Consider the following 11397-nt stretch of genomic DNA (forward strand, 5'->3'; position numbering starts at 1 on the left):
TCAGTGTCGATGATTTCGGTGAGGTGAGATGTGTGGTTCACTTCTGCGAGGATGCCGAGTGAATCAGTGCGGCAGGTCAGGAACAGCAAGGGAGAGTTGTACGCTGTCGTGCATCAGTATGACAGGCATAAGAGGGTCAAAGATTTGCTCGCTGCTCGGTACGACGAGGAGGACTCGCCTTCCCGGATCAATCCCAACTTCGATCCGAACTATCAAGACCGCCTGCTCTACGGCAACCCCAACCTGATAGTCAGGCACCAAACTGCAGACGTGAGGATAGAGCCTGAAGGCGGGTTTGGGGATCCGTCGTCTATGCCGGGTGAGGAAGTCCAGGTGAAGCAGCAGCAGCAGGATGCGGGGGAGCAACCGGTGGCGACTTGTTCAAAGGGCGACACATGTTCAGAGGAGAGCAAGAAGTGGGAGGAGCTCGTGGCGGCCGCACCAGCCGGCGAGGCTGAGCATGTCGCGGCGATCGGCGCGATCCTGACGGAGGAGAGCGAGTATCCGGAGGTGTTCGAGGGGAGAGGAGTGGTGATGGCAGCAGGGGGGAGAGTTCAGGTGGCAAACGCGTATGTGACGCTGAGGATGCTGAGGAGGATCGGGTGCTCGCTTCCTGTGGAACTCTTCTATGCTGACGAGAGCGAGATGTCTGCCGAGGTCGTGGAGCTCCTTGAGGGGATGGGAGTGGTGTGCTATAACATCTATCACCTCCCCAACGTCTCCTCCTCCCTCCCCCTCCGCGGGTTCCAGATCAAGGCCTTTGCCGTCGTCTTCTCCAGCTTCGAAGAGGTGATCTGGCTGGACTCCGACGTTGTTCCCCTTCGCAATCCGCTGGAACTCTTCTCCTCCGCCCTCTACTCTGCTCATGGGAACGTCTTCTGGCAGGACTGGAGCCGCGACCCTCACTGGATCAGCAGAGATTTCCTGGCGGCCTACGGGCTGCGGATGGAGGATGGGGAGAGGGAGTTGGAGGCAGGGCAGTTTGCTGTGAGCAAGAGGCGAGCATGGAGAGCCCTGCAGGTAGTCCTGTACATCAACTCGCATTTCATGCACTTCTACCGCAGGATGTACGGGGACAAAGATTCATGGCGTCTCGCCTTCAAGCTCGCGCGCCTGCCGCTTGGCCGCGTCGCTCGAGCTGCTGACGCGGTGGGGCTCCTCGACCCCAGCGGCAGGTTCTGCGGCAACACAATGATGCACTTCCTTGAGGACCAGCCCATGTTCCTTCACCGCACACTGCAGACGCTAGTCGCTCTTCCTACTCCGCTGCCGGGAGGCGACCAGGAGGGGCTGGAGGAGGTGCTGGCCAGGTACTCTTCCCGACGTGCATGGCAGCTCAGGACAGTGGGAGGACGGCAGGCTATAGCGCCAAGGCTGGACCCCCTTGCGGGAGGATGGAGGGTGGAGAAGGAGGAGGAAGATGAACAGGGGCACAAGCACTGGTGCCTCTACGTCGAAGGGGATGCGGATGTGGCCGTGGCTCCTGTGGAGGAAGAGATTTCACGCGCGGAGGAGCAGTTGAGAGACTTTCTGCTGGAGCTTCTCAAGACGAGGAGGCTAGAGACTCTCTCCTCCTCTTCCCTCTCGTGATCGATCTCATTATGATGTACATGAAATCAACACCAGGGTGAAGAACAGAGCCAAGCGCGCCCCTCCTGCTCCCTCTTCAACTCTGCCTGCTTAGATCACTGCTCCTCTTCCTCCTTCTTCCTTCCCTTGACATCTTCTTGCTGTTCTCATGGCCGCTCGAAACCCCACTGTCCTCTCTCAGGGGTTGAGCATCCGGAGGGCAGGAAACTCGTCTGAGCGTCCGGTGAAACCCGGCGAACCTCCTCGTCCTCCTCATCCGAGGGAAGCGACTTGACTTTCTGTCCCTTCCCCTTCATGTGCTCGTTGATGCTTCCAACGAGGTCGTCGAGCTCGCGTGCGAGGGTGTCGACCTTTACAGTGAGACTCTGCAGAAGAGTCAGAAGAGGAGAGGAAGGAGGAGGCGGATGGCAGGAGGCTGACGAGAAGAGAAGACACGAGATTGAGATGGAGAAAGGAGGAGGAAGAGGAGGAGGAAGAGGAGGAAGAGGAGGAGGAGGAGGAGGAGGAGGAGGAGGAGGAGGAGGAGGAGGAAGAGGAGGGGAGGACAGAGTAGAAGGACAGAGGAGACCTGGTTCTCCCGCTGCAGCTCTTCGATCATCCGCCTGTCCTCTGCTGCTTTTCTTGCGAGCTCTTCGGCGCGTCTTGTCCTCGACTCGTTGGAGGAAATCTGAAGGCGCAGGAGGAGGAAGATGAGGAGGAGAGAGGGGGAATCAGGGAGAAGGAGATGAATGATAAGGGCCAGCATGGAGAGGATGGAGAGGACGGTGGATGGAGAAGATGGGAGGGGTAAGAGAAGAAAGAAGAGACGACAATGGTGGTGGAAGGGAGGGAGAGGGACGAGGTCAGAATTTCAACAGGCAAGCAAAGAATGTTTTGACTCACGAGTTCGCTTTCACGCTTTGACAGCCTTCTGTTGTGTTGCTCAAGAGATGAGATTATTTCATCGCGTTTGTGAATCTCGTTGTTCAGAAATTTTTCGACTTCTTTCATTTCCTGACAGAGACAATAAGGATAAGAATCAAGAGGAGATGCAAAGAACCTGTTTCAAGAGTCCAACTTGTCGTTCAGACTCTTGTAATCTTTCCCTTTGTTCAGAAATTTTTGAGTTTGCCTGAGATGAAACCGTAGTGGAATCGACCTTTTCCAGAACGATTCATTTGATCATGAAAGAGAACGACAAAAGTGTTCATCGCTCTCACCTTCTTCACCTTCTCCTTCAAATTTTCGACCTTGTCACGGAGCTTCGCTTCTGCTTGTTTGCTTCTTTCGAGGTCGGCGACCATCTTCTTTAACTCCTCTTGAACTTTCTCCTTCTCTACACGACATTCCTGCCAGGTGTGAAGCATAAACAAGTTCAGACATCTCATTTCATCCCTCACCTTCAAGCTCGACTTCAATCTCTTGTTCTCGTCCTGTTCACTATCAGCACATCGAAACCCCTTCAAGACATCTCAACCTGCTGATCCTTTAAGTCATCTTCCAGCTCCTCATGTCTGTTCAGCAGCTCTTCATGCTGGCATTTGAGATCGGCGACGGACTCCTCCGACGACTTCAGGCAGCCTCTCAAGTTCTGTTCGTTTGCTCTAGCGCTCTTGGATTCTGTCTTTGCATCCTTCAGCTCAGTCGTGAGCTCTTGAATCCTGTTCTCTCTTTCTTCAACCATCTTCTCCTTCTCCCTCAACTCCGATTCCAACCTCCGCGCTTCTTTCTGCTCCACCTTCCTTGCCGAGCAAACCTTGTCGTGCCTCGACTTCAGTTCCTTCAACTCCTCCTCCATCATCTCCATCTGCACGCTCATCTTCTCAATTGACACCTCTTTGTGAGACAGATCCCTCGCCGATGCAGAAAATTTCTTTTCAGTCTGCTTCAGTTCCAGCTCCATCGACCTGATTGCCTGCTCCGCCTCTTCCAACATCTTCTGAGTGTTTTCCAGATTCTCCTTTTCCTCTTCCAACTTCCTCTCCAACTTTGCAGACCTGTTCTTCAGCTTCTCAGCCTCCTGTTCCAGCTGTTCGCACTTACGCCTTTCACTCTCCAAACTCGACGTCAGTTTTTCCATCTCCATCTCCATCTCCACCCTCGTCTCTTCCATTCTCTTCTTGGCGTTCAGCAACTCGGCAATGTCTGCATCTTTCCTCCCGACGACCTGCGAAACTTCTTTGTCCCTCTCCGAGCTCAATCTCTCCACGTCCACCAGCCTCCGCTCAACCGATTCCTTCTCAGCTCTCAGGGACGAGATTGCGTTTGACAGCTCCACTTTCTCCTTGGAAAGCTTCCGGACGTGCCTTGTCATGTTGAGGCAAGTCTCGCAGCGCTGAGGAGAAGAAGGCTTTGAACTCTTTGCGTGCAGTCTGTCAAATACCGTCTTCTTCTCCATCTCCTTCAGCTCATGTTCAAGTTGGAAAATCTTGGCTTCCCCGTCCTCCACCTTGCTCCTCATCATCAGGCACTCTGAGCAAACCTTCTCCCTTGAGTTCTTGTCCATGAGGCTGCGGGAAAGTCCTTTCAGCTCTTCCTTGAAGGAGAACACTTCCACCCGGAGGGAATTTCGTTCGGATATCAGCGCACTTTGCTCTCTCGATACCCTGTTGATCAGCGCCTCGCACTTTGCTTCTAGGAAGACCTTCTCACTCTTCAGCTTCTCAATCATCTCGATCGCCTCTCCGAACTTTGCCTTCAGCATCTCATGCTCCTCCCTCATACTCTCACCCGCCTCCTGCCTTGACACCTTCGTCCCGCCATCAAGATCTGAGCTCTTCAACCTCCCTCTCGAACTCCTCATGGAGGGACTGCTGTGTCGAACAGAATGACTGTATGCTTCCTCCTCATTGTTGGTGCTGACATCTTTACTTGACATGCCCACCTGAGTTCTCTCCCTGAACTTGCTTCTCCTTCCGTCTCCTTTCGCTGGTTTGCTGCCCATGCACACCCTGGCAAAATCCAGAGAGCACAGGGCAGAACGTGAATGTCGAGACGAGGACGAGAGAAGGACGAGCGCAGAAACAGATGAGACATGCTGCATGCTGTGACAGAAGTACTTGAAGAAGGATGAAGAGTAACCCAAGGGCCGGGCATCGTCCTCATCGTCCCCAAGAATGTGCTCCAGCGCCTCCTCCGCGTCCCTGAACTTTCTCCTTGCCTTCATCATACCGATCACTCGTGAGACCATGTCAAAGTTACAGAGAGCGGCCCGGGAAGCGTCCTCACGGATCTGAAGCTCCACAAACGTCACGCTGGAGAGGATTTCTCTCGAGGAAGAGCCCGTTGTCTTCTCGAACGTGAGGTGGAGGATCAGATCGTGGGATGTGCTCTCCCTCAAGGAAGCAGCAACCTTCTTCAACAGGGCCCTCACATCCTTCAAGCTTTCGGCTGCTCTGCGTGACAAGACAGTGGAAAACTCCTTAGAGCTGAGAGATGAGTCGATCAGTGATCGCCGGTCGAAGAGGTCGCGACTCTCCATGTGGTCAGCCAGCATGGCCTGCAACCTCACTCTGACTACACTCTTGGCCACCTGACTGCTGTCAACAACTTTGGTGATGAATCTCTCGATGAGGCCCATGTCAACAACGTCGTCGACGGTCCCAACAAGAGCGAAAGTCTTGCCCGCATGCTGGGAGCCTGCGACAACGACGCACGAACTTCTGCCCTCTAGCGCCTCGCTGACTAGGTGACTGCACACTCCCTGAAACACGAGGGCCTGCAAGAAGCCAGTCGGTCACTTCAGTTGCTGGACATGAGAAGCAACAAAGGAGTTCACCTGTGAAGAGTCTGCTGCGTACACGTTGCTGAACTGCATGATCGTCCTCTCGTGGACTGCATGCTTGAGCTGTATGCTGTTCTCAAACGGAAGACACTTCACAAACTCGTCCCCGCGCGATCCCTCCTCCTTCTCCTCCTTCTCCTCCTTCTCCTCCTTCTCCTCTTCCTCCTCTTCCTCCTCGCCATCTTCATCGTCTCTGATCTTCACTGAGACCCTCACGTCTGTCTCTCGCGCTCTTCTCATACCGCCCATGTCATGGAGAAAGGGCTCTGTTTTAACGGACGCAGTCCAGTAACCCCCCATTTCATGCAGCTTAGTGACATGAATAAGGAGGTAGGGGTAGTCACTCCAAGAGTAGTCAATCAACCAAGAATGCGGGCTAACCTCAGAGCGTGAGGTTGTCGGGGAAAATGTTGGTGCCGGGATGCTCAGACTGACGCGGCGGGAGCGCTGGGAGGCCGAGGAAGCAGGAGACGAGGAGGAAGGCAAGGGGACGATGAGACCCATACCTGTGAGATGGAGGCAGGATGGCCTTGCCTTCATCTTGCTAGGAGGCATGACAGCAGTCTCTATGCTCACCACATTTCTGTTCGGGGTGGTGATCCTGCGACAGCAGAGTGAGAGGAGCGACTTGCAGGGGAGGAGAGCCATGGCAGGGGTGAATCAGCATCCTGAGTTCTTGATGAAGCACACAGCTCCCCTCTTGAAGTCTCCTCCTGCCCTTCAGGATCTTCCTCCATGCATGAACGCTTCAGACATCGGGACTTTGCTTCTGATATCTGGGGCCAATGTGTTTGATCCGACGCCGAGAGGGAGGATGGACATCTTGGTAGGAGGAGGGAAAGTCCTTAGAATGTTTGAAGGAGGAGGGTTCGATCCCGCGGAGTTAGAGCGGAAAGGCCTCTTGCGAGTCGTCGATGCTTCTGGTCTGATCGCGACTCCAGGGCTAGTGGACATGCACGTCCACCTGACAGGAGGAGGAGGAGAGGCAGGACCAGCGTCTCGTGTGCCCCAGCCGAGGCTCTCCGAGTTCATCCAAGGAGGACTGACCACGGTCGTCGGGCTCCTCGGGACCGACTCGATCTCGAGATCGCTGGAGTCGTTGTCGATGACGGTGGCAGGGCTGAACTTGCTCCCGATCTCTGCCTTCATGTACACTGGAGCCTACAAGTAGGAGCACCTCCACGTCTCTTGATCTCGCTGACCGGTCGGCAGGACTCTTCCGGAGAGTCCAAACTTGCTTGGCTCGGTCATGAAGGACATAGCGCTGCTGGAGACGGTAGTCGGAGTGAAGGTATCTGCTCTGCCCTCTCAACCAGGCATCGCATCTGATCGCTCAGTGGAGGTTGCGATATCCGACTTCAGAGGGAGTCAACCCACCCTATCGCACATGGTGAACTTGGCGGCGGATGCCAAGGTGAGGGGACCGCCGGGTTTGGTCCACCTGTGCATGTTCTGATGGGATGACTCAGGTCGGGGGGATGCTGGGAGGGAAGTCCGGGATCGTGTACTTGCACATCGGGAGCAATGTAGAGAAGTTAGACATGCTGTGGGACATCGTGAGAGCTGAGACAACGAGCGTCTGTGGACATCACAACCCTTGCCCAGGTCAACATCACCGGTTTACCCAAGACCCAGGTTGTTCCCACGCACGTTGGACGAACTCCAGTGAGCGCTGGGAATCTAGGGAGGCAGGGAGGCAGAAAGTGGAGGAGGGAGGGAGGGAGGGAGGGAGGGAGGGAGGGAGGGAGGGTGGGTGGGTGGGTGGTTGGGTGGAGAGCGTTGTAACGTGAGTCAGGAACTGGCGCGAGCGTCTGCCATGTGGCTGAGAGATGGGGGAATTGTGGACGTGACAGCAAACTCCAAGGCAGCGGATGTTGTCGAGGCGTACATCAACGCCGGGTTGCCTTTGGAGAGAGTCTGTGTTAGCAGTGACGTCTGAACAATCTCTTACCTCCTGTCGATGCTGAACTGAAGGTCTCAGGCCTTTGGATCTCTCCCCAAGTTCGACAGCAACAAGCAGCTCATTGGCTACTCCTACGCCAAACCGACGCGCCTGGTTAACTTCCTGAGAGGTCAGGGCAAGCGCTTCTCCTTCCTCCTCCCTCCTCCCTCCACAACCCATCTCTCTTTCCTCCCCTTCTACATTTCCCTCTCCCTTCTCTTATTCTCATGTCAGAAATGCTCGCCCGAGGTCACAACCTCGCTGAAATTCTCCCACTGGTGACGTACAACCCCTCGGCCACGCTCAAGCTCCCTCGAGGTAAACGTCCCCCTTTGAGGTGCAGCTGAAAACTCGCTGGGAAGGGAAAGGAAGGATAGTGGAGGGAGGAGACGCAGACATAGCTCTGTGGAAACTCAACGACAAGGCAACGGAGGCGAAGGAGAATCTCGTCCTGAAAGGATTGTTTTCAAAGGGCATGACAGCTCTCTCATCTACTTGTGTAGCCACCGACATGTTCGGGAGAATTCGATCTACGTGAAGGAGGAACAAAAAGCTAGCGTAAACGTCTAACAAGAGAACCAAGACTCTCATGTCTTGTTCTGATCGACTTGATCGACCGTCATCCTTCTCCTTCGTTATGTCACTCGCGCTGATAGTCGATGAGACGGACGGTCCCGTCACCCGACGCGATGGCCACCTGCTCAACCTCTCACGTCCACCACGTTTCCCAGCAGCCTCTACCTGACTCTTGGAGGGATGGAAGTCAACGCTGTACACGCCCTGAGCAAGCAGGTCAGGTGAAAGTTGCAACGGAGGAGAAGAAGGGACGGGCAGGAGCAGAGAGCGAGATGAGAAGAAAGCAGTCAACATTTGACTTGAGGGGGACGAGGCGTGTAACGCAAAAGGAAGAAGATGGTTACCTGTTTCATGCCGAGCACAACACCCACTTGCTCCCCACTTTCTCTTTTGTAGAGGCTGCGACCAGATCAGCACTTCCTCCCCCTCTTTCCCAACAACCCCTTCAACCTCTCCTCCTCCTCGCCCTTCACCCTCCCTCTCACCGAGCCTCATTGGCCCCACTGCCACCAGCGATGATGTAAGTAGCCCCGACGTCCTTGCTGAATTGCGTGCCATAGCTGGAGATTCTGCAGTTAGACGACGGTCGCGGATCGAGGAGGACGGGCTTACAGCAAACAAGGATGAGAGGCGTTGGTCCAGTTGTAGTTCTTTAGCAGAGTGCAAGTCCGAAGGTCCCACAACTGATTGAGATTAGCATCAGTAGGATAGGGGCACGTTCGGGCCGTTGCAAGTGCACCTGGAGCTGATTCTCAGGGCGCCAAGATCCGCTGACGATATAGTTGTCGTAGAGATCGATGGAGTCGCCTGTTGCGGTCGTCACGTCCGAGCCGCTTCATGGAGGGTGGCGACCTGTGATGTGCGTGCCGAACACACTCCTGCATGGTACATCCATCCGGATGTCCCACACCTGCTCAATGCGCGATGAGCAAAGATCAGAAAAAGGAGCAAACCATGATCGGAATGAGAGACTGGAATGCTCTCAGATCGAAAGGGGGCCAGGTGCTGACCTGTATTGTGTTGTCCCATCCAGCACTCAGCAGCAGGTTCTCATCATCCGTGCTGCTCAGGGGGTCAAAACTTTCAACTCCCTGCAGCTCTTGTACCTGAACTTGAGCGAGAAGACCCGATTCGAATGGCCAGCACGAGTTCGCCCATAACCGCCAGTCAATGTCGACTGTAACGTCTTGGTCGCCTCGTCATAGATGCGGACCTGCGAGAAGAAGGAAGTCAGAGTCTTACAGCATACTGAGCGATGTCGTCACCTGGTGGTCTTGCCCGGCTGTGGCGAACTTGAGCCCATCAGCTCGGTAGTCGAGGGCATAACACTGCAAGATGTTCACGTTCGGCTGCGGGACAAGAGTGGAAGTTGAACCTGATTAGGATCCTCGTTGATGGTGTGCAAACATTTCATTGATGTCATGTGCCAGTGCCTGGATTGAACGCAGTCTCAGGAAGAGGAAGGAGAGGACGTGAAGGTGGTGCGTCAGAGGCAAGTAGAGCAAGCGATAGACACTGACTTGACTAGCCCGTTTGCGTTCACTGAAAGAAGGACGTTCTTGGTCTTAGAAGAGTTCTGACATAAAACTCCGTCAGTCTCGAGACCTTTCAAGGGAAAATCTTCGATATCACTGTGTTTGGACGGAAGCGAACGCAACAGGTAGGAGCTCCGTCAAATCCTTGTTGACCGGGAAGGAGGTATACCTTTCAAAAATCGTTCGGATAAATGGACAATTGCTGTTATTCAATCTTCACCTTGTTGCCATTCACTGTCGAGTAAATGTCAATCTCGCCGTTCCCACGGGAAGCAGCGATGAACTGAAACTGGTGGTCAACGGATTCAATCCTATAGCTGGCATATCCCACCTGTCCATCGGGGGAGTATCTGACACAGAACACTGCGAAGTATTCGTCAGAGATCCAGCAGCCTTTACGTCTGAGCATCTCAACAAACCTTCATGGCCCGTGGCAGACTTTTGACTGCTCGATACATCATGAACTTCTTGCTGAACAACCTGAGGACGTAAAACGTCTCAGTTCCGCACCTTACCCTCACCATGGAACGAGTCACAACCTGCTCTCCGAGAACAAGAGTCGGGCTGAAGATCTTGCTCATGAATCCTTTCTGTTGAGGCTGAGACATGGAACCTTAGGGACTGTCAGGAAGAATGAAGGGCGGCAGGATTGGAAGTACTTATATCCATGCTACCATCTCCTGGTTGCGACATCTCCAAAACAGCTGGTCGATCTCCTGCAGTTAGGTATGAGGAAGAGGAGGATAGTCTATCACTACAGTCCCTCACTTCCTCCATCCTCCCCTTCCTCTGCTCTTATCCCGCAAGCGTTGCAACCATCTTTTTCCAACCACACAAGGATCCTCCCTCCCCCCGTCTCCCTCTAACCCCCTCCTCCTTCTCAGCTCTCTCCTTCCAACCTCTGCTCGTCTCCCCTTCCTCTCTCCTCCTCTCTCCTCCTCTCTTACCGTTGGCTCTCAGATCGTCGGCGACATTGCGGCTGCCATGTCTGGAGGGAAGCGCTTTATCCAAGTTAACCACCAATTCCGGCAGACCAGATATTTTGCGAACATCTTCCTGTCATGCAGCCTGTCATGGCGAAGACCGCCATGGTGGGGAAGGGGATGAGCGACATGAGGAGAGTGGTCGTTATGCTGCTCTCATGTCTGGTGATGGTGGGAGAAGGAGCGATACAGGCAGACCTCCGCTCCTCCTCCTGCTCTTGTTCCTCTCCATTCTCTGCTTCATCCCGCTCCTCTCCACCGTCCTCTCCTTCTGTGTGCTGGTATCGAGCGCCTGACAACATCGTCCTTTCCTTGTCTCTGCGCGGAGGAGCGGATTCCGACGAGTTGGACGACTCTACAGAAGCCAAGCTGTCTCAGTTGAGGCAGCAGCGGATGATGGAGTACATGCAAGAGGCGGATAAGCGGGAAACTGGAGAGGCTGAAAAGGAGGAAGAGATTTCTCAGAAAATCGTCGAAGATCTGCAGCGAGAGCAGAGAGGTTTCGAGCTTGGTTGATGTGACATGCTGTCAGTCACGTTTCCTGCTAGCACTGGAGAAGATGCGAGGTAACCTTGCCAAGCTCCTGGCTCAGGAGAACGAGAATTCACTGGTCTTGTCGGTGAGAAGGAGTTCCGCAGTGTTCTGCCAACCTCTGTCTGACAACAAGCAGGAGCTGAAGCTTGTGCCGGATGGGAGGAACATCTACAAGAGCGTCGGCCCCCTTCTCTTCCTTCAGGCGACAACTATAGACCGGACACCCATCATGACTGACACCCCCCACAGGAACACGAGTCATCGGTCACAACCGTGAAGAAGAGGCTGAGCCTGATCAAGTCGCAGAGGTGAAACACTCTCCTCTCCTCCTTCCCGGTGTGCGCGTGACGGGAGGTTCAACAGCAAACAGCTGCAGAGCAGGATCAAAGAGGCGGAGACGTCGTTGCAGAAGAGCTACGAGAAATTCAAGGGCAGGGTGCAGCAGCAGGATGAAGAATGAGGGGAGGGAGGACG

At 54.4% G+C, this 11397-nt stretch overlaps 5 protein-coding genes across 5 annotated transcripts; 3 read left to right on the plus strand and 2 right to left on the minus strand.

Moving 5' to 3' along the window:
• Positions 1 to 558: 558 nt before the first annotated feature.
• Positions 559 to 1197, plus strand: GUITHDRAFT_49323 (hypothetical protein; the record flags this gene model as incomplete). The annotated part of the gene is made up of 1 exon (XM_005840313.1): positions 559 to 1197. A coding segment is annotated over one exon (639 nt), but the record flags the coding sequence as incomplete, so codon positions are not given.
• A 1411-nt stretch (positions 1198 to 2608) lies between these two features.
• Positions 2609 to 5602, minus strand: GUITHDRAFT_133115 (hypothetical protein; the record flags this gene model as incomplete). Its single annotated transcript, XM_005840314.1, has 5 exons — positions 2609 to 2629; positions 2790 to 2918; positions 2970 to 3002; positions 3047 to 5287; positions 5348 to 5602. The coding sequence occupies 5 exons, from the start codon at positions 5600 to 5602 to the stop codon at positions 2609 to 2611; spliced, it is 2679 nt and encodes an 892-aa protein (XP_005840371.1).
• A 430-nt stretch (positions 5603 to 6032) lies between these two features.
• Positions 6033 to 7833, plus strand: GUITHDRAFT_101094 (hypothetical protein; the record flags this gene model as incomplete). Its single annotated transcript, XM_005840315.1, has 8 exons — positions 6033 to 6520; positions 6566 to 6767; positions 6823 to 6909; positions 6959 to 7018; positions 7149 to 7274; positions 7335 to 7425; positions 7530 to 7613; positions 7658 to 7833. 8 exons carry the CDS (start codon positions 6033 to 6035, stop codon positions 7831 to 7833), a joined length of 1314 nt encoding a protein of 437 aa, XP_005840372.1.
• A 102-nt stretch (positions 7834 to 7935) lies between these two features.
• Positions 7936 to 10014, minus strand: GUITHDRAFT_101095 (hypothetical protein; the record flags this gene model as incomplete). The annotated part of the gene is made up of 15 exons (XM_005840316.1): positions 7936 to 7992; positions 8037 to 8075; positions 8216 to 8270; positions 8357 to 8431; positions 8484 to 8554; positions 8611 to 8678; positions 8724 to 8781; positions 8825 to 8933; positions 8978 to 9084; positions 9137 to 9199; positions 9247 to 9304; positions 9392 to 9447; positions 9627 to 9769; positions 9826 to 9886; positions 9928 to 10014. 15 exons carry the CDS (start codon positions 10012 to 10014, stop codon positions 7936 to 7938), a joined length of 1107 nt encoding a protein of 368 aa, XP_005840373.1.
• Positions 10015 to 10782: 768 nt separating this feature from the next.
• On the plus strand, positions 10783 to 11383 carry GUITHDRAFT_101096 (hypothetical protein; the record flags this gene model as incomplete). Its single annotated transcript, XM_005840317.1, has 4 exons — positions 10783 to 10888; positions 10938 to 11008; positions 11173 to 11231; positions 11287 to 11383. The coding sequence occupies 4 exons, from the start codon at positions 10783 to 10785 to the stop codon at positions 11381 to 11383; spliced, it is 333 nt and encodes a 110-aa protein (XP_005840374.1).
• Between the last annotated feature and the right edge of the window lie 14 nt (positions 11384 to 11397).

This window comes from Guillardia theta (assembly GCF_000315625.1).
Source record: "Guillardia theta CCMP2712 unplaced genomic scaffold GUITHscaffold_6, whole genome shotgun sequence".
Taxonomy (NCBI): domain Eukaryota; class Cryptophyceae; order Pyrenomonadales; family Geminigeraceae; genus Guillardia; species Guillardia theta.